Genomic DNA, 24,440 nt, shown 5'->3' with positions numbered 1-24,440 from the left:
TAATAACCCACCCTTAAGGGGAAGGAAGCACAAGGGTGGGTCGTCACATCACCCCCGAGTGCCACCCCACTGGTGCCACCCCGACCAATGGGTGAGTTCAATGAGAGCTCCGGCTGCTCTGTGAGGTCCATGCAGGCCTGCTGCAAAGACTATTTAGTGTCCTGTGGCCACAATGGGCAGCTCAAGAAATAGCCCCTAAATGCAGCAAAAAGGTATTTAGTTTATGGAGGCTGGGGCCAGCAAAGCACTGTAGCAGGCTGCTGGGGGATGACTGGGGGTCAACAACTGTGGGGACTGAATAGGAGTAGTGAAACAGTGTGTGTTGGCATGCTCACGTGTGTGCGTGTTCAGCAGATTGGAGCCAGCTTGACCCCTGCCTTCCATCCCCCAGCCCTATTTTCTGCCAGCTGAAGGCCTGTGCACAGCCAGAGATCTGTTAAACACAGATCATGTCACTTGGATCACTGCAGCATGAAACAGTTCCTTACTGGTGAAGCTCTGGGAAGGTGCATGCCCATGCTCTCAAAGGTTATTCTCAGAGCACGTTCCCGTGGTGCCAAGGGTGAGCATGAGGGTGCTGCAGGAATGCCCTCCTTCAAGAAGCCCTTGCTTCTCCACTGCTTTTTCCCTTGCTTAGCTGCTGCTGCCTTCTTAAAGCCAAAGCCATCCTGCCCCAGTGCTGCAGCCAGCTTGGACCATGTCCTTTTTTTTTTTTGTTACCACATCCCAACAGCATCCATAATAATATCCGGTAAAATTTGGTTAAATCAGGATCACTGCTCAGATGAAATCTGGTTTGTCAAGCATGGTCCCAAGTGAATATTTATAACTATAAAATAGTTATAACCATGAAAATAAGTTTATCATAGGAAATATGACACATTCACAGCTGGAGCAAACTGAACTGAACACTACATGGCTGATGTAAGCAGTCCACGGGATTCCTCTGAACAGCCATTACCACAGTTCAGAGCCTGTGCTGGTTACATAGGCAAGCCCATGGAACAAATGACAAATTAAAGAAGATTAATGATCAGTCTCAGCAAGATCATGGCTTTTGGTTCTCTCATTTATCCATACATGGCTCTTTGTTAAATCACCAGTGATTTTTATTCACATGCATCACTGCTTACAGATGTACCCGTATGTGTACAAACTCACATTACAACTAAGGAAATGCAAAAAAAAAAAAAACCCAGAAAAATCCCCACTACCCTGTGCAATGTTAAGGTTGAGAAGATGCAACCACGAGCAAGGCAAAAGCTGCTGTTCCAGCACAGCAAAGTCCACAAGCTTTGGCCACTGCACAGAGCCCCACCTGCCTCTCAGTTCTCACTGAGAACTTGGATTACATGGGATGAAAACCTATCTTTTAATGAAATTTCTCATTTTAATGAGAAAAAACAAGTCTATGACTAATGCCTCACACCCTAACTCTCTTTTTACCTCACAGCTTTTCACAGCATATTTTTTGGATTTAATTATGTTACATTTAGTATCCTCTACTCTTATATAGCCGTGCCTGGGCATGGCTTTTCATAGGAAACAGGTTGAATTATTTCACTCTCCTCCATGCTTGCAAACTGAGCTCACCTACCAATAATAAATCTCCACAATTCAGGCTTTAGCAAGGCATCCATCCCATGGCATGGCAAATGGGATGATAACTCATGGGGTGGAGAGAGTGCTGGGGGAAAGGCTTTCCCTGGCTAATTGGAGGGCAGGACTCCAGGAAGATGCTGATGGCACTTTGGATGCTGATGTGCCTGCAATGCTGAGTGCTGACGCTTCCTGAGAGCACTCGTGCTTGTTGATTCATGTCACCCACACCTCACTTCATCTTCTCTTCAGCAAGAGGAAAAAGGGGAAAAAAAGTAATTGCTTGCGCTTATCAGCATGGGTGTTAAAGCATCCCCTTGCAGGCTCTCAAACTAACATGATGTTAAGAGGCATGGGGCGCAGAAGGCATCAATACCTGTCTTTTCTTCCCCTGCTACAGGGGTGGCCATGTTCTCCAAAGCTATGGCAATGGGACAGCAGCTCTGCATGGGTGCCCACATCAGTCTCACTGAGGCTTCCCAAAGGCACAAGTGATTTGGGGTGCCTCAAGCATGGACGACCCTCTACCTGTAGGGCTGGAAAAATGAAGGGCTGCTCCCTGAGGCCCCTTTAAAAAGCCTTGTCCTGGTGGCAAACCTTTGGCCCACAGGCCAGGAACTGGCAGCTCCTGGCAAGCAAACACTGACTGCATGCCTCAGCTGGGAAACACACTGTGGGGAGTGATAGAGCCCATCCCTGTATCTTTTTTCCTCCTCTTCTTTTTGCTTTTGTGTTATCTATCAGCCGTGATGCTTGAAGACCTTCCTGGCTGGGATGCTGCTGTGCCTCAGCACAGGGGGCTGCTGGGATGACAGGAGCAGGATGGGCTCTGCCGGAGGTGCCAGCATGCTCAGAAAGAGTTTTGCACTCGATTTCCTTCTGCTGAAATACCCTGGCATTTTTGTTAAAACATATTTCTGCAAGCCTTGGAAAGAGTTTCGCACAGCCGTGCCCAAGGGAGCAGTCAGGAGTGCTAAACACAACCGTGGTAGTTTTGCCTTTTAATCCCCTGATGACGAAGGGAAAGAGTGAGCAAGAGATTTGAATCTTCAAATCAAGAATGCACCCTGGCAGCAGCCCAGGCCTGCTGAGGCATGGCACAAGGCACATGGCACACAGCACATGGCGCTCGCCAGGGATGGTACCATGGGCTATGTGAAGGCAGTTGCTGCCCAGTGCTCCTGCAGTCCCAGGTCCTGCCTAGCCCCGGCTTCAAGCAGGGGCTTACACGTGCTCCCAAGCACACATTATCCCCTCCGTGGGAGTGCCAGACAGAGCTCAGCTCTAGCATCTTGTCCCTGCTTAATCCACTTAGAAAGTTCACCTCTGGTTTCCCCTTGCCTCTCTGACTGGGATGTTTTGGAAAGCATCATCAAAAAGTCCAGTACAAGCATGGAAAGGCTGTCAGTGACTTCTTCCACTGCTTTTTAACCCTTACCAGAGTCCATGTTCAATTGTCCAAGCCTCCAGTTTTCATAGTAGCTGTGTGTGTATGTTTGTGTTTGTGCGTGCGTGCGTGTGTGTGTGTATGTGTGAAGGCATTCAAAAATCTCATGGATATGCCCCTCCTTTGAAAATCCATGGTGAGACCATGACTTGATGACTGTTGCCTTTCTCAAGCAGTTGTGCGTTGTCTCAGGAGACATCTCCTCCTTGTCTTTCCTACTCCCTGTGATCCCATCTGTTTTTCCAGAGCATTCTACAAGGTGGAGGGAAACACCTTGTGGAGAGCCAAGCAGTCTCATATCACCCATGCTGAGGGCGTGAGGTACATCTGTTGCTGTTGGGATTTGCCAGGCAGGAGCTCTGTGCTGACTGGAGGTCAGTTCAGCATGGCAAGTCCTCAAACACTGTCAGGTTGTGCTCTTGGATGTACCTGAGCAGGATCCGTGCCCGCCTGTCAATGGTCTGAAGCAGGGGTATCAGGCCCTTGGCACCACCCTGGCTCTCCCAGAGCTCCCGGTCCACACGCAGTGACTCCAGCAGCAGGCTCTGCAGTCTGCCTGATCGCAGCGTGGCCACTGCCGCCGCTGGAAAGCTGCAGAGGAGGAGCAGAAGAGACAAGGAGGGAAGGGGTTACACAGGGAACTCTGGGCAGGTAGGAGGGAAGCAGCAGGGCACTTGAGCAAAGGTGCTTCAGGAACAAATGCATGCCCACCCAGAGGAACACAGGATGAGGAGCCTCCTGCTTAAAGCTCTGCCCATGGTGAGCATGGAGGATAGCTCCATCAGAAACAGATCCAAACAACTTCCAAATCAAAAGGCCTATAGCATGCCAAAATGCCTCACAGGCAACAACGCAAGAAATGCTGAAATACCTGATTATTCATTATTTTTGTGCAGCTGCCAATTAAAGAGGGGAAATAGGCTTTGGAGCCTGCCGTCAGTTATCCAGAGCAGAATAAAGAGCTAGTTTAATGGCAGGGGCACATGGGATATTTTTGTGAGACTGCCCACCCACCCTGCTCTGGGTGGGAGGTGGCCCTGCTTCACAGGGGTGCCCAACCAGGGTGGCCAGGAGCGGCACGAAGGTGTGCACACGGGGCTGCTGACCATCCCACACATGCCAGCTCAGCCCTTGCCCAGGACTTGCCTCCAGGAAGGTGCACATTCCTACCTGTCTATGCCTTGAAGGAGCCTGAAGTTGAGCTTCTCCTCAGGGTGCTGTGGCCTGCCCGCGTTGTCGATGAACACCAGGCGGGATGGCGCACTCCTCCGGACCTGCCAACAGGATGGGAAGGAGAAGTTCCCTTACTGCAGAGGGACACCAGTTTGTGGGTGTAGGCTGCTTTTTAATGCAGTGAGAAAGCCTGAGAGTATCTGGGAGACAGCAGATGCCCAAGTCCAGGTCCCTCTGTGCCCGGCACATCTCCCACTATGGACCCAGCATCACCATGGGACTTGTGTTTTCTTTGCTACCACCTCAGCCTTGCAAGTGCCTCCCAGAGCCTCCCAGCTACCTTTATCTTAGCACCAGAGTAGCCTCTGGAGAGGGGGACGTACCAGGATGTGGACCAGGACCAGCTCTTCTGGGTTCCGGCACTTCTCATGGAGCATCTCCTCCATGCAGGGCTCAGAGGGATCAGGCTGAAACCCACAGCAGTAGCGGTCTAGGCGGTCATGAACCTGCAGGAGACATTTGGGAACCTTAGCAGGGACATATGCCCGGGATGGGGAGGTCCTGATGTGAACTTTTCTTGCTCAGAGGAAAATAAAACATTTCTAGGCATTCTCAGCAGACTTGAAATGGGAAAAGATGGCATACACCAGTGAGAGAGTGAGAGGCGGGGAAGCACGAAGAAGCTTAGCTGGCTTGCAAAACTCCCTTGGCTTGAAGAAGGTGATGACAAAGGTGATGGTGACAGGCTTTCCTGATGGAGTTCAGATACATTCTGTGCCTGGTATGGTACCTCCACACTCCATATTTTCACAGAGTGAACGGGTTGTGTTTCCAGCTGAAACCAAGGGAAGATGTACATGGCCATGAATGCAAAAAAAAAACAAACCAAAACCAAAAGCAAGAAAAGCACCCAAGGAAACCTAGGGTTTGAATCCTCAGAAAGACAATTTTTTCCGCATCTTGGTGTTCTGGATGATGGTTTCATCTGGCTCCTGTGACATACACACTCTTTCATCCATCCCTATGGTAACCTGAGCAGCTCTCAATGGAAAGATGAACGGAAAAGTATCGGCAAGGGAAAAAGCAATCTGTGCGTTCACAGAGCATGCCTGACATTTAAGTTGGGCCACAGTGGCTTGTTTTAGCTACACTTCTGGTTAATTATTTGCAGGTGCTGCTAAGGCTTTGTGTTTTGAGCCTGTTAAACCTCCTGCTTCCCACCCCAGTTCCCTGCAGAAACCCCACTGCTCCTTGGCAACTTCCAGTGTTTCAACCACACCCTCAGAGGAATGAAGGACTTTTAAAAGACATAAATCTCTGTCAGACCTGGTTTCAGTAACCCTGCCTTGGTATTCACAAAGCTTCCTCAGCTTTGTCAGATGCAGCTGGCGCAGCCTCTGTGGTGGTTTGTGGGGCAGACAGGGTCTCGTTGCCTATCAACAGTCCTCCCCATGGCTGCGTGTTGCCACAGCCGTGTAGGGGAGCTGGCTCACCACCTCCAGCTCCAGAGGCCTGTTTGCATGCACTCCTTTAAGTGTAAACCAAAAATATATAAATATATAGAAAATAAATATATTTTCTGGTTGAAGCATTAAAATGTCTGACTCACTCACTTGGTGTTGCTGGTGCCAACCCAGGAGGCAGGGCTCAGGGTGCAATGAGGCTCCTGGATCCACCAGGAAGGTTGCAGTAAGGTAAGACCCAAGAGGTCTCAGGTAAGCCTGGAGTGATCTACGACCCACAGTGGCTGCCTATTCCCTTCACCCTGATAATTAGCACAACTTGTCAGTTACAGGCTGTGCTTTGAGAGAGAGTTCAGCCTGAATCCAAATACTGACCAAGCACTGGAGAAGATGCTGCGGGAAACACAAATTGTGATTTCCGTGGCCATTATATTTGTAACCCTTTGCAAAGCAGGATAAGTCCCACGCTGGAGCCCCTTAACAAACCCTTCTGTTTCCTGAGGTTTAATGAAACACTTGGGTCAGCATTTCTCCATTGAGAGGCACTCCAGTTAAAAGTGCTTGAGCATTTTGACACAAAACTCATTGAAATGGAAGAAAATATTACATTTCCTCCACACACCTCCTATGTCTGCCTACTGGAAAGCTCAGCACGCCGGTTTCTCTCACCTGCTGTGTTGTCTTCCTGGCTGCACAGAAGGTGAAGACAGCCTGAGATGATGTACAGACACATTAAAGGGCCTCAGAGCTCTACTCACCCGCCCACAAGCACCTATGAAACCAGAGTGGATTGGTGCTGGACATGCAGAGATGTGAGGTGGAGGCAGACCTGGTGAACAAATGGAGCCCCAGGAGAGAGACCAGATGGCTGTGGAGATGCTGAGATTGCCACTGACACGCTGACAAGCCCTCTTTCCCCCTGACCCTCTCCTGATTGTTTGTATTAATTTCTTCTTGCCAGAGCCTAAATGGCTCTAATGCATAAGATCAAAATAGGTCTTATTGCTGGAACACAAGTACACTAGCCACACTTACTCCTGTCCAAGCTCAAACCCCGTGAGAAGCTCGCCTTCAGCCCCTCTTTGGTCCTATGGCCACCCCAGGGCATCCCCTTGGGTCCAGTAGGTCTTTCCAGTCATGATTCAGCCTGGGGTGGTTTCCTCTACGGAAAATTTCCTTGCTTTTCTCCAGTCCAGAAGGGGGTGCTCCAGGGAAGGGATGTGGCTGCAGGGCTTCAGAGGTGATTTGGTTTTGGCCCTCTTTAAAGTGCAGGACTAAGCCATCAGCAACTTTGCCATTTCCACCAGGCTCGGCATTTTGCCCTCAGTAAAATTCTACATGTAGAGAGAGGTTCCCTTATGGCAAACAACAAGAGAAATCAACATAGAAGAAGCCCAATTTTAAGGGTAATTGAGGAAAGCTACCAAGATTCTCATGCCAATGTACAATAGGTCTCAAATCTCACATCCTCTCCTTCCCCAGCAAGGGCTGTGAGAGGCTAAAGCTGTTTCTGAACGATGTTATTTCACTTCTACAATATCCCGCAGACTCTTTACCTTTACATGACTTTTTGCATGGGAGAATCCCATTGGAATTATTGAGGAAAACCTTGGATTTATCATTGTGCTGCTCCAGCCCTCCAAGGAAAACTCTCCTTAGAACCAGATACTTTCTGCTGGAGACTCGGCCTTTCCACTGCAGTCAGCAGCATTTTGGCCTGGGGAAGGGAAGGAGGTTGGTTAATCTTCTCATTTCTCTGGCTGTTTCAGCTAAAATATTTCCAAGCCCAGCCAGGACTGCTCTGCCTCTGCCAGTCCTAGTTCAAGGTTATAAAGATTAATGGTCAGGATTTGCGAAAAAAAAAAAACAAACCAGCAACAAAAACAACAAGAGAGAGAAAAATGAGAACACATTTAGTTTGTGTTTTTTTCTTTCTTCACTTCTTTCTTTTTTTACTTTAATACTTGACCTTTCAGGCAGTTTCCCCTTGTCTGATAACCAAAGCTCCAGCCCCAAGGTGCCTAAACAGGCTTTTTTTTTCCATAGAAATCACTTTTGCCTCCTTACAGCTGCCCTCCAAGAACTGATAACTCTCTGGGACGCTGTTGTAATCCCTTGTAGCAGCAGGGTATGATTTTCCAGATGGGAGATTAAGTGCTACTAATGCAGAGGAGGAGGAAATCAATGCTGTTCAAAGGGGCAGGGCTCCTCATTTCCAGTGCCAGCAGCACATCCCTGGAGTTGGATCGGATGGGGCTGAGGCAGAAAATGCTGCTGGTCCCTAGGGATGCCCTAGGGACGTCCCTAGGGACGTCCCTAGGGATGCCCCAAGCTGCTGCTGGCATCTGCACAAAGAGAAGCCAGTGAAGCCACAATGGCAGAAGGCTCACCCACGTGAGGGTGGACTCACCACGTCCGAAACCTGCCTATGTTTCCCCTGCAAGTCCCAAGCACGGACCATACTCAGGCCAAGTGCTTCTGCACAAAGCTCTGCTGCTCAGCATTAGCTGATGAGTGAAAATACATCCCAAGAGACACCACACCCTATGTGACCCCGCAGAGGAGAAGGAGTCCATGCCAGACAATAAAGGCTCAGATGCAGGGGGACCCAGGTGGCACAGCTGGTGGGACAGGTGGTCTCCATCACTGCAGCCCTACCTGGAGAAGAAAGTCAAAGAGGGCCAGGCGGCTCCACTCGCCGTGTGGGATCCTGGAGCAGGGGGCATCCCCAGCCACCAGCGTCAGTCTGTGGGGCTGCAGCATATCCTGATACTGCAGCCACCCCAAGGCACAGGAGTTCTGGTCGTTGTTGGCATCGTCCAGGTGCTGGAGGTCAGGAGCCCACCAGATGATGGGGCGCAGGGAGCCGTCGGTGTAGCTGTAGGGCAGGAGGTGGCTGGTGAAGCGCCGGGCCACAGCGGGCAGGCTGCGGTTCAGCCCCAGCACCCTGTCCAGGTGGAAGGCCAGCACCTCATAGAGGTCTCCGGGGCGCTTGATGAGCCCACAGCGCCCATCCTGGCAGTCCCTCTCTGGGCTGGCTGGCAAGACATTCCCTTTGGCATCTCCCACGAGCTGCAGCCCCACTCGCATGACTTGCCCATGGGCAGGTATGCGGGTCTTGGAGACCACCTGACCACTGGCCAGCAGCTGCATCTTCTGGAGGTCATCCTCAGAGAGCCACAGAGGAGTTTCCCTCTCCACACCCCGGCGCCGCCTCCTGCCCTGGCCAGGGGGCTGGTCCCGCCGTGAGCGAGTGAGGGGTACAGGGAGCCTTTCTCTGCGGGCTTGTCCTCCAGATAGCGGGTCAGCCACCTCCCATGGGGGACCTGGGGGGGACGAGGCTGGCAGTGGGAGTGGGGAGTGGTCCGGTGGTGGGAGCAGGTGGATGAGTGCCAGCAGGGCCAGGGCCAGCAGCACCCCGACGGCTGCTGGGGCTGAGAGCTTCATCCCCAACCTTCGCCATGGTCGCTGGGCCTGCAAGGAGAGAAAGGTAGAGTGGTAATGGAGTGTTATTCCAGGAGAGTCCTCAATAGCGTTTGCTTTGGAGAAGCAGCCCCTCTGCTTGTGTTGATCCCTGGGAAAGGTGTTCCCCAAGCACTCACTGCCTTCATGGCACTGTAGCAGGAGTGGTATGGCTGGTGCCATGATTTGTGCCAGAAAGTATCTGCAGTTAGAGCAAAGGCTGACCCACCACAGAGGGTGCATGTCTGCAGTGCTGATGTACAGGATCTCTTTATGGGCAATGAATTCTTCATGGCCAAATATTTTGCTATAAAGACTGAAGAATTGAAAAAAAAAAAAAAAAAAAAAAAAGACCAAACCAGAGCAAATTCCTGTCTGGATATAAACACTTTGCAGTTCCTAAGAGGTTTTTATCCTTCAGACCTTACTCTGGGCACACTCACTGATTCATATCCGGATTGCACATTGAACCCATAACTCAGATACCCACACTCTTGTTTGTAGGACATCTCAATGCATGCTGAGACAAGGCCTTTGAAACTCTGCCCATCACTGTGTCCAGCAAAAGCAAGGCAGCTCCAAGTGTCAGCTGGGACCTGCCTATGTTTTAAAAATGGGTGCGAAATGCTGGAGGGCTGAAGCACCTATTGTATGGAGACAAGTTGAGAGAGTTGATGTTGTTCAGCCTGGAGAAGGCTCTGAGGACACCTTATAGCACTTTCCTGAACCTAAAGGTGGCTACAAGAGAGCTGGAGAGGGACTTTTTACAAGAGTGTGGAGTGATAGAGCAAGGGGGAATGGCTTTAGACTGAGAGTAGGTTTAGATTAGATATTAGGAAAAAATTATATACGTGGTGAGGTACTGGAACAGGTTGCCCAGAGAAGTTGTGGATGCCCCATCCCTGGCAGTGTTCAAGGCCATGTTGGATGGAACTCAGAGAAACCTGGTCTAGTGGAAAGTGTCCTTGCCTGTGACAGGAGGGTTAGAACTAAATATTCTTAAGGTCCCTTCCGACCCAAACCATGCTATGAGTCTATGATATGATCCATGCTATATGTGAAACCTAAAGTCTTCTGATTCACAGCACTAAGGAACTGCCTTTAGACAGGTACTAACAACTTTTGAGGTATATATTTTTATACACAGGCTTCTCTTCCCCGCCATTTTAGTCATACTTTCTACTTTGGAGCAACTTAAAAAATTATATAGGCTGGAAAGGCTGTTATAAGCAAACATTATGCAAGTCTCCCTGCATTGCTAAGTTCATATCTCCCCTTTGGCCTAAAGCAATTCCATGCATGTGGTGCTTGGGGCTGCCCTGAGCACAGCACATTCCCTTTTGGGCTGGAGGGCAGTGTTGGGGCAGCACTGGGAGATCCTCCAAGCCAGTCCTGGGCCGCACTGCACGCATGCCTCATTCACCGGGGTTTGGGCAGTCTAATGCATTTCTGGAGGCTGGAACCACAAAAAGCACATTGGCGCCGTTTCTCTGCTTTCAACAGGCATTTCCAAGTGGCTCATACTCACACTGGAAGTCAAGGCGGTGGTCAAGTGGATACATTTTTTTGCAATTATTTATTTTGGAAGCACAAGTATATCCATGGCAGACACAGTGGGACAATGTAATGCCAAAGAAGGGGTAAGAGACTGTTTATAAGAGTAAAAGCTTGAAAAAAAAAAATCTAAAAAGCCAGGGAGGTGAGAGCCAGCAGCCAGAATGACTTCCAGAAAGCAGTTGGGCAAGCAGAAACAATTCCAGCCATGGGGCTTTTAGGACCGCAGGCTCCCACTGGCCACAGGGACCCACTCCCAGCATAGCTCCAGCCCCAAGAACAGGCAATCTCACTGCATGAGCCCCTTCATAAGGTGATCCAGCACTATCCCAACATCCATCAGGTTTTGTGCCCCACAATGGCCAGGCTGCTTCAGACAGCCCCATGGTGAGGAGCCTTGCAAAGACACTGCATCAACCAAGGTGGATGAGAGGAGCCACCAACTTGCTGGCCTCAACCACAGGAGTGTTCCTGTAATGTCTCCCTTTCAAGGACTGAGCAGATTTAATGAAGCTTACAAGAGCTATTGATGGTGCACTTGGAGTGATTCAGCTTTATAGCTCTCATTTAATTGCTTCTCTCCCAGAGATACAATGTAGTGCAGCAAAATATATCCACTGGGCTGAATTCTTTGTTCAGACACGGCTTACACCAGTCTCTGCTGGGAGCCAGGGACTGTCTGGTACAAGGCCTTAGGACCTGCCAGGGGACCCCCTGTTTTATCTCTCCCTAGAATGAAAAGGACCTAGTCCAGGGTGAGGGATGTCCTGTCCTAGATCACAGGCAGGGTTATTCAGGGCTTGGCACTAACTGTCCCAGGCATCACGCTGCATGGCTAAATCATTGCCTTAGGTGTCTTTCTGGGGAGGGAACGAGCATGAACACACTCAAGCGCCCCAAGGGGCAGCAGGACTTCTGTCAAGAGGCTGGTTGTGATCCAAATCCAAGTCTGGCATCCTGAGCAAGAGTTTGGAGGAGGTGGAATGTCTGTATTATAGTTTAATCCCAGTAAAATAACACTGTGGCATAAAAAGGGCAGATCCTGATATTCTGATATCTATACTCTTTTTGAGTCATCACTGTAAATGCCTCACAATCTGTCCCTCTGGCCTCAAAGTATGCTTAATTAACTGCAATAACATCCATGTTATTAAACCCAAAGGACAGGATAAACTGTAAAATTCAGTATTCCCACCTGCATCCATCCACTGAGTCCCTTCCCTGGGCAACTTCTCCCAGTACCTCCCCTGTCCTACCCCTCTGGGGAGACATGGCCCACCCCACTTTCGCCAAAATCCCCCATAACCCTCTTCTTCTGCATGGAGGGTTTTCATGGTGATTATTTTTGCTATGCAGCTGATAATAACCCTTTGGTTGCTTACACTGGCCCTGGGTATGCAAAAAGCCTAGCTCCCAAAAATCCCAGTATCCTGGAGGGGTGCATGTGGGACCCATTTGCAGAACCTTCAAAATACTGCAGGAAAAATCCTTTTTAACCCACAGCTGGAGAACAGAGGATGCCAAACAGATGGCAACGATTGCCAGGTTTTTAATGTCAAGTCAGTTTACAGTCCAAGTGGTTAAGGAATCACTATTGTCCAAACTCACTTTGTCTTCTCTGTCAGTGAGCTCGGGTTTGGGCACCACAAGTTTGAGCTTCATCGCTTTCCCACCCTATGCTTGAAACCCTGGGCTGTGAAGCTGGGCAAGGGCCAGCACAGGCTCCCTTCCCCAGCGCCATTCAGGATTTCCCTGCCACATCAACAACAAAAAGAAACAAAAAAAGTGCAAGTATATTCTCTGTGTTATTTCTGACGGTTGATATTGCAAATTTAATAACAATCTAGGTGATAAAACACTGCAGAAAGAATACTGTATTTACAAGCCCTGGGTAAATACTTATCCAAAGAGAGTTTCTCTGAGTCCATGCTGTAAAAAAATGCTGCAGTTTAAGCTATGGCTTCAATTCAGCCCAAAATGCAAACCATACGTACAGCTTTGCTTTGCCAGGCTGACATACTGACAGTACAGCACATCTTTGCCAGAAATTAGGTCCTTTTCCCAGCAGGCAAAACCCATAAAAAGGCTTAAGAGAAGTACTGCTTGTTCCAGGATGCCAATAAGTAAATAATATATACTCTCACTCATCTGAGGGACATACAGCACAGTCCAGGCTCTGAAGGCACAGTGGAGAGCTGTGCAGCTTTGATGCTTGGAGATAAAACTTTCTAAGTGTGGTTGCAGTGGGGGAGGGCTATCCTTGACATTGTATTCCCAGGATGGTTGAACCTTGGCAGAATTTGAAGCAGAGAAGCCTGTTTTCAATTTCTTTTCAAAATTCATCAAATTGGCTTTGCCAAGCTTGAAAGAAAAGAAAACCAACCCCCAAACTTCATTATCCAAGAATGTAAGAAACAGCCCTGAGACAAGAGAGATGCCACGGAAATACGTGGCCGTTGAAAACGGAATCAATCCCTGCTTTCCTCTGGCATTTAAAGGAGTGCTCCTGCTCTTGCCCTGGCACTGCCAGACCCCTCCAGCAGTAAACGCCACCATCCCAAAGAGGTGCCCAAGGAAGCACATGGCTCAGCTATAGCCGTGTCCTTCTTGGCCACCTGCCCACCCTGGGCTCCCAAGCTCGGAGGACTTTGCCGAAGGCAACCTGCTGATGAGCAGGTTAAAAGCAGGTATGTGCATTTATCTGGACACACACTGAGTGGGGTGTACTTTGCATAGGGGGTGCAATGCTAAGAGCTGTGCTTACCCTCACCCTCCCAGCACCGTGCTCGCTGCCCGCCCAATGAACCACAAAACCGCCTGGGCAGCAGGAGATGCAGCCTGCCGTGACCAATTTTAACAAAGACTGCTTGAAAACAAGTGGGAAACCTCCTTTGGCTGCCCCCCACCTCTGGGAACGTCTGCAGAGCCTTGCACCCACACGTGGTGCTTGCAGAAGCTCCTGGTATTTTGGGGAAAGCAAGCATGTCAATCAGATCTGGGAAGTGAACAGCCTCTTCTTTTTCGTATTGTGAAGGAGGTTTTTTGGTTAAGGGCACAGCATATGGCACATGGGCTAAGCTCACTCCTGGGGACCCATAACGGTGCTGAGGACACAGAAGAAGAGAAAACCCCTCCATTCTCAGAATGACTCCGGGCACATCTGAGCAGAAGGAAATCCTTGGCAGCATCCATCGCTCATCATTCAAGTGCCTTCCTATATTATCCTGCTCAGAGAAGATGGATGGCTCTCAGAGTGGGAAGTTGCTGAAAACATCTGTTAAATGATGATTGCCAGTCCCCAAGGTAGCTCTGGCTGTGCACCCAGCACAAAGGTACAGCTCTGGATCCCACCACCACGCACCAGCACCTCCATCACCATGGGGCACAAAGAACAGACAGCCCTTCACCTGACCTCACAATCCATCAAAGTGGCTGTAATTCCTAGCAGACCTGCACCAGCTCTGTGTCTGGGGTTGTTTCCACCAGGGATGCAGGGTTTTTTCCTCCAAAATGCCCTTCAAGTGTGAAGGATCATGACCCCACTGCATTTCAGCACCCTGTGAAGGCTACCATGCACAGTGTCAAGGCAGGGATGTGGCAGGCAGGCCATCCTGTCTAAAGTGCTCCTGCAGACACAGTTCCACACACTGCTCCTCACAATTGGCTTGGGAAGCTCAATTCAGCACTGAGGAAGGGGGAAGGGGGACTGTGCTCCCACAAACTCTATGAGAGGGAGTCAAAATTAATGCTGGGTCAGCTGAGGCTGGGCAGATGGAAATGTGGCCCGTCACCACATGGTGCTGGGTCCTTCCCTGCAGAGTCAGCAAAGTCTTCATAGCTGGCACACAAACCTTCCTACCAGCATGTCCAAAACCAAACCAGAGAATGACCAAGTTAAATTGCCTGGGACGAACTTTAAAACACGCTGTACTTTGCTAAATTTTGGGCAGTCTGCAAAGTTTCTGCCTCCAGAGGATAATTTATAGCCTAACTTGAAGACAAGTGTGCTTTGCACTAACAAAGGGCAACATTTCGGCAGCAGTATAAGGGGATGAGCAGCGTTGGTACCATTTGGTCTGAGCACTGACTTTAGAGGGATGGTTCCAACATGCTGCCTTTAACTTGTCAAATAATGTTGCCTTAACAGTTCTTCCCAGTTATCACTACAGCCTTGGGGTAGCAAATTATAAAAACCTTGAAACCCTCAAGCTCCACAGCCTCTGGCGTGTCTTTGGCTCCAGGCCCTGCATCAGCCCCTTGAGCTTTTTGCTTCCCAGGGGTGAGAGGTCCTATCTCTTGCTCTAAGCTCCCCACCCAGACTGACTATTTCTGTTTTTTGGAAGCCCTTTACCCTGGACGTGCTTCTCTGCACAGCCACAGGCTGAGCACAGTCCCCTCTCACATACCCCATCATCCAAAGGACCATTTTAAACAAAATCTTCAGGCAGTGCTGGAAACTGCTCTGCATAATGGAAAATTCCAGCATTTGTGTGTAACAGTGCCATTCTTATTGCACTGACTGGTCACAGTTGAGTTACAGACTAAACAAGTACAGCAGAAACACAGGCTTGTAAACCCCCCACCCAGCAATAGCCTACAAGAGGGGCAAGGCTCCCAGCATCCCAAATGTCCTGTTCAACATCTCTGAAGAAGGAAGACCTGGAGCAGGAGACAGAGGATACCAGGAAGGAAGTAGATGGCCAGCACCTGGGTGGAGGACACCCCACCACAGGGTGCAGCTGATGCAGTGAAGGTCAGGAGTGCTGCTTGGGGGTACTCAGAGAGGACACACATCTCATCCTGCAGCTGGGGTGGACTAAAGCCCTGCAGGGTACCCACAGGAACTTGCTTTTCCTGTGATGACACCGTCCTTACTCCTAAATCATGTGATTTTCACTGAGCAAAAGGAAAGATTCATAATTCTCACTCCCCCTGTGTAAATCTCAGCTTGCAGGGAGTTAATACTCAGGGATGGACAGGGCACTTTTCATCACCATGCTATGTACAGTGCATCTTAGGACCCTCCAGTTTAATCCCAGAAATCAACACAAAGCACCACAAAAATAAACAGCCTCCAGGATGCCATACTTATTTTGCTTAAAGTAAGCAAACTAAAAGCTTTCAGATGCCTCATTCTTCTTCTGCTTAAGTTCAGATTCAGGGATTTTATAGCAGACTCTTGCACTTAGCTGTATCTTCTCTTTGGAGACACATCTCCCAAAAGATCGCTGGTCCCAAGAGATTGATGGTCTTTCAGGACACATCACCGAGATGCACAGGTCTGCTGCCATTACCTGTGCAAATATCTCCATTACTTTTCAAAAAAGTGACATCAACCTGCACCCAAATCATCCAGGTCATTGAGGACCTGAAACAGCACTTCATGTTCACAGGAGCCAACAAGGACCTGCACAGCCCTGAGTGCAAGACTGTCCTGCTTGTCTCACGGGACAAGAGAGGTCCTCCTCATCTTCCCTCATCTTCCTTCGCTCTTTCCTCTAACCCTCACACCCATGTGTGAGTAGCACAACCTAGAAATCCTGGCAGGGACATCAAGGAGGGAGAGCAGTGGGTTTGGGTGACTATTGATTTCTCACTCCCCCACTGCCGTGCAGGACCCCGACAGGTTTCCCTTTTCCCCCTCCCCTCGTCCCAGAGAGTAGTTTCCAATTGCTCTGTCATTTGCCTAGTATGAGGCAGTCGTCCCAGTTTCCTGGCCAGCCTGTTGCACTCAGCTCCATTAGTTTTTAGAGCAGCTTTCCCATCTGCCTGCTGAACCAGCACGAAGGGGGCCCCTTCCCTGGTGAAACAGATGTGGCTTGCCTTTGTGCAACATCTGCGCCTCATGCCCCGCTCATTTTGAACAGTCTTGCCTTTGTTTGTGAGGGGTTGTACACAGGATGCTTTGGAGGAGGGCAGCAGCCTGCAGTCCACAGGCTGGACTCCTTCCCTATAAGTTCCACATACAAACTGCCTCAAAACCCCTGGGTTTCTTCTGGTGAAGAAGAAAATGCTTTGCTTCTGCAATGTTCAGGAATCCTGCTCCTCAGCACTTCGGTTCCAGCCACAGCCGGTAGCTCACACTGATGATTCCTATGGGACTCCCAGATCTGGAAATGTAAGAGCTGGACTCTGGGAGCCGTGGACCCCCTTCCTCACAAGTCCCCTCACCCCAGTAGCTTCTCTTGCTGCACCTTTGGGCTGCTCACCAGCTCTGGCTTAGCAGCCCTGGCGGAGCTGCACTGCTTTGGCTCCTCCACACATAACGGTGTCAAAGAGCAGAAATGCTAGAAAGCCACGTCTCTTTTGCAATGTGTTCCGGGTTGTATGTAATATGGGGAGAAATACATTAAAATAAAATCAAGTTTTATTTCCTCTTGCTCTTGATGAGTTTACCAATCCTGCTGATGAGTACCTGGAAAGCTGCTAAAACTCTCTCACACATTTTTGGCAGTTTTATTTATTTTACTGGGAGTCATGTTACTTCTGTATTTTGGAGAGGGGATGTTTTGATCCACTTATTTTCAGTTTTCATTTCTAACAAGTGGACCAGCATCAGGAAACAGGAATGCTTGCTTGGTGCCCAGCAAGAGCTTGCAAAACCCACTTTGGGGTGCTGGCAAGGGGCTGCACTGGATTCCCTTGTTGGGGTTTCAGTGGATGTTGCCTAAGTCAGACACTTGAGTTTCCCTGAGCTGGCTGTCAGGGGGTTTTCCCTTCCTGGAGAGCAGGAAAGTGCATTCGTAGGATTCCATAGGGGAGGGAGGAGGAGGAGGACAGCAGAGTCTTTCAGCCCTGTGGGCTTTCTTCAAAACAGAATTGTTCATACCAGCCCTGGTGTCAGTTGCAGAAAGACAACCCCATTTTCCTCCATTTAAGCCACCACATCTTGAAGAGAAGAAGAGGGGAAGAAAGCTGCTTGCCACTTGGCTCTGAGTGCTGCCTGTGTCCCACAGACCTGTCCTGGGTAAAGCCTGCTGGCAGCTGCCCCTCAGCCACCTTATTTTCCCAGCAAATCCCGTGGGGTGAGCGAGCAGAGCAAACATGGTAAAAGCACTGGTGCGGCCAGGCTCACAGAAAAGGGGCTTTTCCTCTAGGGCAAGATGAATAGCTGTAGACAGGCTAGAGTTATGAGCATTGGAAATAGAAGGGGTAATTGAGGCATTTGGCATCTATGCCGGAGGATTAATACAGTGTAATCAGCCCCTTGTATTTAGACTGCCTCATACTAGGCAAATGACAGAGCAATTGGAAACTACTCTCCGGCAGATTTGGAAACCAGAAGAAAGAAGATGTTTCTGTAATGCAGTCATCTCCCAGCACTCACTGCAGCAGCAGGTCGGGCATGTACGGCGGCCGGATCCAACAAGCAGCCGGCTGCAAGCGTGCTCTCCATACTAACACAGGGGAAGCTCACAGCTGGCATCCCTCTGGCTTTCTGCAAGGAGTCACCCTCCTGGTGACTGTGAAAGAAGTCAAAAATCATCTTGAGCATTTTGCTTGGGGTTTTGCTACAAATGAAGGAACAAGAAAATTAGCTTAGGGCACAGCCTGGATTTATTCCTCATGACTGTCACTGCCCTGCCTACAGGTGCCCAGAGTAAACCCAGATTACAGACAAAATCAAAGCAATCAATGCAGGAGCTCAAAAGGGGGAAAGGACTGCAAAAGCAGACCTTCCCTTGCCAAGGCAAAATGAAAATCCTGGCAAAAAGTGAATACCCCGCTCTCACATGGGGGACCACACAAGGTACCTGGCACAGGCTATGCTCGCTTTGAAAGGCTTCATAGTGAAGGCTTGTACACGAAAGTGTTACTGCAGACAAAAGGCTGGTGTGGGGAGAGCTGCCTTGCTTTTCCCTTTGACAGGGAGGAGTTATCTCCAACCCCCAAATGGATGACACAAGCCCCAGCCTTGTCTATTTTTCCTGCTCCTGAAGTTCATTAATTAAGAAACTCAAAACAGCCTATGCAAACTGTAGGATGGAAAGTATAAAGCATGAGACCACTGTCCCCCCCACACAAACACTCTCACACAGTCTAGTGAAGTCTGGCACAGCCTCACTGCTCTCAGAGATGCTCTGAGATATCAGCACACTCTCAAGGACATAAAAACATTTCAGCAACACAAATGACCTGTTTCTGGCAGCAGCACCAGGCACCTCCTCAGCTCATCCATCACACAGGTTTGCAACCCCTGCCCAACATGAGCTTTGCAAGTGCTAAGGTGGCAAAGCAGAAACAGAGCCCCCTACCCCAGTGGAAACCCCCCAGCATGACACCCCGGCTGTCCCCTAGTGTGACAGTGGTAACAGGGAGAGGGGGGCCCATCTTAGCTCAGCTGGTGCGTGCTTGCTCTGATGGGTCTGAAAACTGGTTGCTGAGGGATGTTCCAAACTGGAGCACTAAAACTAGATGACATGAAACACCACCCTAAGGTTTGGAATGTGCTACAGATGCGGATAAATCTTCTAATGCCGTGGAAATACAACATTTCTTGAGAGGGACATGAAGTTTTCCCTTGCCAAACCGGCCACTTTTGTAGCTTTCTGATGAAAGCAGTGTGCTTTGTGTAATCTCTGAGTCTTTCTGCACTGCACTGCACTGCCTTCACCCCATGCTCTTTGTCTGCTTGAAGCAGTGCCACTTGGGCACTTAAAAGAGGTGGGTTTCGGCTGAGGAAGCATAATCACCTCCCTGGCTGACAGCAGTGCCTTCAACCACAGCAACCCCAGGCGCTGCCTTTACGGGCATCCTTACAATCTGCTTGGTCCATCCCTAGTGCTTTTAACGACAGACACATGCTGGAGTGGTTCCCTGCCTCGCTTGCCTCACCGTGCTCCAACACTCCAAGTGGTCCCGCTCGCCTTGCCCCCACGGCAGAGACAGCCAGGATATGCCGTTGCACCTCATCCCATGGGGTTGGTGTCCCTTGAACAGACCCAGCATTGCTTCCCGCTACCAGCAAGGAAACCCCCCAAATCCTACCATGTCTCGCAGCACGAGCCGACGCGCTCCTCCTCATGTGCTTCACTGCCTGCGGGCAACAGAGCACAAGGTCACCTCCTGAGCCGGGTGCCGTCCGCCTATGGCACTTCCATACAACACCAGGAATCAATACAGAATACAAAAATTTTTAAAATAGCAATAAAAAAAAAAAATCTGCAGCAACTAATCAGCTCGCTTCCTCTCCGCAAGCCATTAATCACTGCCGGGGGCTGTCACCCAGGGGTGCCCCTCCGGGATCTCTGCAATCCCTGCTCCCGACTCCGCGTTGAAGGGGGCTGCCTGGGGCCTGTCACGACACGCTAGCGCGTGCCTCTGGTTCCCCCTGGGTGGAAGGACACCCTTCAAACTTCAGCTGTGAGTTTTCAAACTCTGCCTCATCTCAGACCCACCTCCCTGTGGGGAGGGGAGTGGAGAGGCTGGGAAGGGGGGAACAAGCATTTGAAGAGTCTCTTTTTCACAATAAAAGCCCTTCTTGCTGCTTTTTTTCTTCCTTTTTTTTTTTTTTTTTTTAACACCGAGAGAAAATTTGAGCCAGGAGGCACAGGTAAAGCAGGAGATGAAGACACGTGCTCCTCCCAAACCCATTTGTTCTCAGTGACCCTGATGCCAGACAAGCAGAGGGACTGGAAGAGCCCCAGGGACCATGTTGACATCAGAGCCAGATGGCAAACCAGAGGTCTGTTCCCAGGTGTCTGAGAAAATGCCTTTTGCAGGTTTTTATTAATATTGCTTTGACTTTGAGTAACAGCCGAGCAAAGAGCTGTGCTACATCAGTATCTGAAGCTGATGCAGCTCTGGGAGGAGATTTCTTGTCTGCTTAAAAGTCAGGTAGGAATGTGTTAAAACCATTTTTAGGGTGCTCAAGTGGGTGTCTGCAGACAGCCAGGAGAGGGGTGACCCAGGAGGTCCAGAGGAAGAAGACCCTCACACCCACCAGCACCATGTGTCAGGACTGTGGCACAGTGAGCCCTGCAGTGCCCAGCCAATGCAGCTCCTCCTTTGGCACCTGGGTATAGGGTGCATCCTAAATGTCGTTTCCTCAAGCCTCTGGGAGAAGAGGGTCTGAAGGCATGGCTTTGGAAAGCAGTGTGTTTCACCAGCCCTCCATGGCCAGGCAGGGTACAGAGGCAGCTGCCAGGCTGCAAAGCATTTTTTTTCACATAACTTTCCCCTTCCAGCCCTGGGCTATGGCCAAGCAAAACCCATCAGTTCCTCACTGTGGCAGGTGAAGCCACCAACTGCTTCAGTACCCACGTGCCTGTCTTGGGGACGGGAGGAAACCCTCTGTCTCAGGGGTGGGAGTTTTCCAGCTCCCCAGTCCATGCAACTACCTCTCTAGGAAACCATAAAACAAACCAGGCTGATCAGGATTGTTCCTTGCTGGTATTTGTATTTTTAAAAAAATCTGACAAAGGCACAGTACAGGCTATTGTGAGGGATATTGACGATATGATGATCTGAAGGAAGAGGATGGGGCTGACGGAAACTGGGCCAAGTCACTTGACCGAGGCAGCATGGGAGGGCAGTGGCAGAGCCCAGGGGGAGGCTTCTGTGCCCCCAAGCCCCATTCTAACTCACTGACCATGCACGGTCCTGCAGTGACATTTCACAAGGTCATGCAAGACAGTGGGTGTAAGCAGTGATGGCAAGTCAATGCTCTACCTAGTGTAGTCTCCTACCACTCCCAGTGCCCCAGAGCCTCCATACCCGCTTGGTTCCTTGTGTGCACCTTATCTTTAATGTGTTACATCTCCCTACTCCTTCTGCTGCTTCTGAAAAGTATAGCTAAGGAAAGAAGTGGATTGAAGGTTACACACAAAAGCAGTGAGTCTTATTTTGGCTTCAGCACACCCTCCTCCACTCTACCCTTGGGTGTGAGGGAGGGATGTAAAAACCAAGCGCTGCATCCCCTCCTTGCTGCCATTGCCAACCTCATCTGTCCTGGCCACTGCAGCATTGAACATGCTAAAACGTTTTCCTTGAGGCCAGTCCCCCAGGGCACGTAATAACCTAATATTACTAATTATATTAGAAATAATAATATTAGGTAATTAACAATAACACAGTATTAGCCTTGGCACAAAGGCAGACTGAGCTCTCGTCTGTTGGGCAGGCAGCAGCCAAGTGCCAGAGAAGGGATCTGCAGGGCTGAACCCTGTGTATCATGACTCAATGGTGGCACCTCATTTTGGAAGTGTTTGTTTTTATCTCCCTCTCTTCATTTTGAAAAGATTCAATTTATATGCAATTTTATGTCAAAATGATTCCTTCAGTGCAGCGGCATTGCGAGCCTTGACTGACAGGCCAAGCACTCTGTCTGGTCTCTCTGGATTGCCTCTCCATACAAAGAACTGTTCAAAATGCACACCTGACATTTGAGGAATTTGACATCAGAAACAAGCCTGGATGGCTGCTGTGGGAGGCAGACTTAAGGGATTGGTGGCCAAACTAGTAAGATAAATCCAGCGAGCCTCGAAACAAATGCTCCAATCTTGGCACTTTGAAATTTAAGTTTTATTTCCCCCCTCATTCCCCTGGAGAATTTTATTATTGATGTTCACAGTGCAAAAATCAGATTAAAAATGCAGTAAAACCTGAGAACCAAGTACATTATGAACCAGTTTCTCAAGGAGGATTCCCCAAAACCATGGGGCCGTGTCTATGTTGTACGTGAGCTGGGTAGTTCTAGGCCCATCAGTGCAGCCCTAGATTCCATCAGTAGCATTCCTTCTACTGGATTCTGGAAAAATAATGATTACCTGAATATTGAAAACTACTTTGCTTGTCTCTTTTTTCTTTTCTATCCCCTGACCACCTTTGTTCACATTCTCACAGCCATTCTACTACTTATACACAGATGCACCTGATGTTTCCCTGATTTTAGCTGATTTAAAAAATCCTTCAATTTTTTAAAATTGAAGGATTTTAAATCCTTCAATCAGATGCCAGGGATGATCTCCACTGCAAGAAACTCCCATGAGGTATAGGCAGCAGAGACAAAGGAGAGCGGGGAGGTGGGACTGCATCCAGCTTACAGGCAAAATACAAGCCTCCAGAACAGCAATATCTCACACCAGGGTCTCATGCCAGTTATCTGTGATGCCCAATACAAAAGATCTCCTGAGCCTGCTCCCTCTCACCTTACACTTGGGCAAGAGCAAAAGATGTTCTCTCCCTGCTGCAATGCACAGGGCAGCAGCAAGGGTGATTCAGTTTGCTGGTATATCCAGGCAGATCCAGCTTAGCCAGGTGCAGTTACTTTGAAGTAGGAGAGCTGAGACCTTTCCCTGAGGTGAGGCCAGAATCCAAGGAAACCAATGGAGAGAAAGAAGGCCATGGGTGCTCTTATACCCACAGCAGCACAGGGACCTCTGTGCTCCCCAAAATGGCACCACTGCAGGCATTAGCAAAATCTTCTGGTATAACCCTGCCTTCATTTCAAAGGCTGACTCACCTTCCTACTTGCTTTTCCTCATACAGAAATACCTGTTGCAGAAGGATGAAAATAGGCTGTTGGTTTTTTTCTTTCCCAGAAATACTTTTTTTTCCCTATTCTGTCCCAGTGGACCTGCATTCATTTCTGCCTTGGGAGCCAAAGACAGGCAGTGGAGAGGGGACAGATTTCAGGAGCTGACAAGGAACAGAAAGCTATTCTGCCTCTAAGAAAGTAAAGCTGAAGGGTTTTTTTTCCTTCTTTTAGGAAAGTGTGAGGCTCTAATAGGTTTGAGTGGCTATGAATACGATTTTCCACATCTGCCAAGATAATTATAAGCTTGAATGAATTTCTGAGACCCAAGCCCTGCCCAGATAAATCACTGCCTATCAAGTACTGGTTACAAATGAACTGCTCAGAAAGCCTCCAAATTTCTCTTCCCTCCCTATCCCACTGTCTCCTATATCTGTTGGTAATGGGTCTCAATGCTTTACTAAGGAACAGTCTGTAGAGGAGATCCTGATACTTCACCCTTCCTTTGCAGCAGCTGTGAAAGAGATGGGAAATTAAGGCTACAGGGATCAAGGAGAATGAGGAGAGAGCTGGGCTCCTGCTCAGCACTGCAGGTCTGGTGCTGGGAGAAGATGTGGAGAAGCAGATAAGCTGCAAAACTGAGTTTTGTATCTGATTTTGAAGCATGACATGCCCATGCCCCACTTCCCTAGTCAGTGCCCCTAGAGGGGACAAGCTAACCCTAACTTGGAGAAAAAGCCGGATGTGTGTGATTTCTTTCAGTGCATTGTGTGTGGGAACAGACTCTTGCATCTCAGGTTTTCCTCATTGTTCACATGGAAATAAGCCCACCCAAGTCACTTACAGAATGCACTGAATTTTCATAAATATGCTGAAGAAGCTGCACATCCCCAATCCAGTAATTAGAGTAAATTAATGTTGCTGGGATGCTCTTGTCACTGTTTGTCTGATTCAAGACAAAAGGCAGAAAGGTCACATCCTGAAGGGAGAATAATCCTTTATAAGCAGTGTTTAAGATGCCAGAGAAAACAATAACATCTGCAGAGGAACCACACATTCCCCAAGCTCACGGGCTTTATACTTCCCATAAATACCTATTGTATCCTCCTTGTTGTCATGACTCAAACAGAAGTATATGAAGAAAGGGACAAAGAGATATTAAGTCTTTGAGGTGATTACTCATTCCTCCAACTTACATCTTAATACATGCTAGAAATTCTGAATCGCTTGTCAGACCACAGTATTGTTTTTACAGGACATGGACTAT

The 24,440-nt window shown here is 49.2% G+C and overlaps 1 protein-coding gene across 1 annotated transcript; it reads right to left on the bottom strand.

Moving 5' to 3' along the window:
• Window positions 1-1,127: 1,127 nt before the first annotated feature.
• Window positions 1,128-12,360, bottom strand: GASK1A (golgi associated kinase 1A). The gene is made up of 5 exons (XM_032687220.1): window positions 12,307-12,360; window positions 8,341-9,156; window positions 4,603-4,725; window positions 4,217-4,320; window positions 1,128-3,637 (listed from the first exon to the last, which is right to left on the bottom strand). Exons 1-5 carry the CDS (start codon window positions 12,358-12,360, stop codon window positions 3,427-3,429), a joined length of 1,308 nt encoding a protein of 435 aa, XP_032543111.1. The 3' UTR covers window positions 1,128-3,426.
• Window positions 12,361-24,440: the final 12,080 nt, after the last annotated feature.

Source organism: Chiroxiphia lanceolata, chromosome 1 (genome assembly GCF_009829145.1).
Source record: "Chiroxiphia lanceolata isolate bChiLan1 chromosome 1, bChiLan1.pri, whole genome shotgun sequence".
Taxonomy (NCBI): domain Eukaryota; kingdom Metazoa; phylum Chordata; class Aves; order Passeriformes; family Pipridae; genus Chiroxiphia; species Chiroxiphia lanceolata.
This window is presented reverse-complemented; position numbering and strand designations above follow the sequence as displayed.

Coding starts and splice junctions, on each gene's coding strand:
- GASK1A (XM_032687220.1), bottom strand. CDS start 12,360: ATGAAGCTCAAACTTGTGGTGCCCAAACCCGAGCTCACTGACAGAGAA. Junction 9,157..12,306: donor TCACTGACAGAGAAGACAAA/GTGAGTTTGGAC, acceptor CTCTCCTTGCAG/GCCCAGCGACCATGGCGAAG. Junction 4,321..4,602: donor TGGTCCTGGTCCACATCCTG/GTACGTCCCCCT, acceptor TCCTGTTGGCAG/GTCCGGAGGAGTGCGCCATC.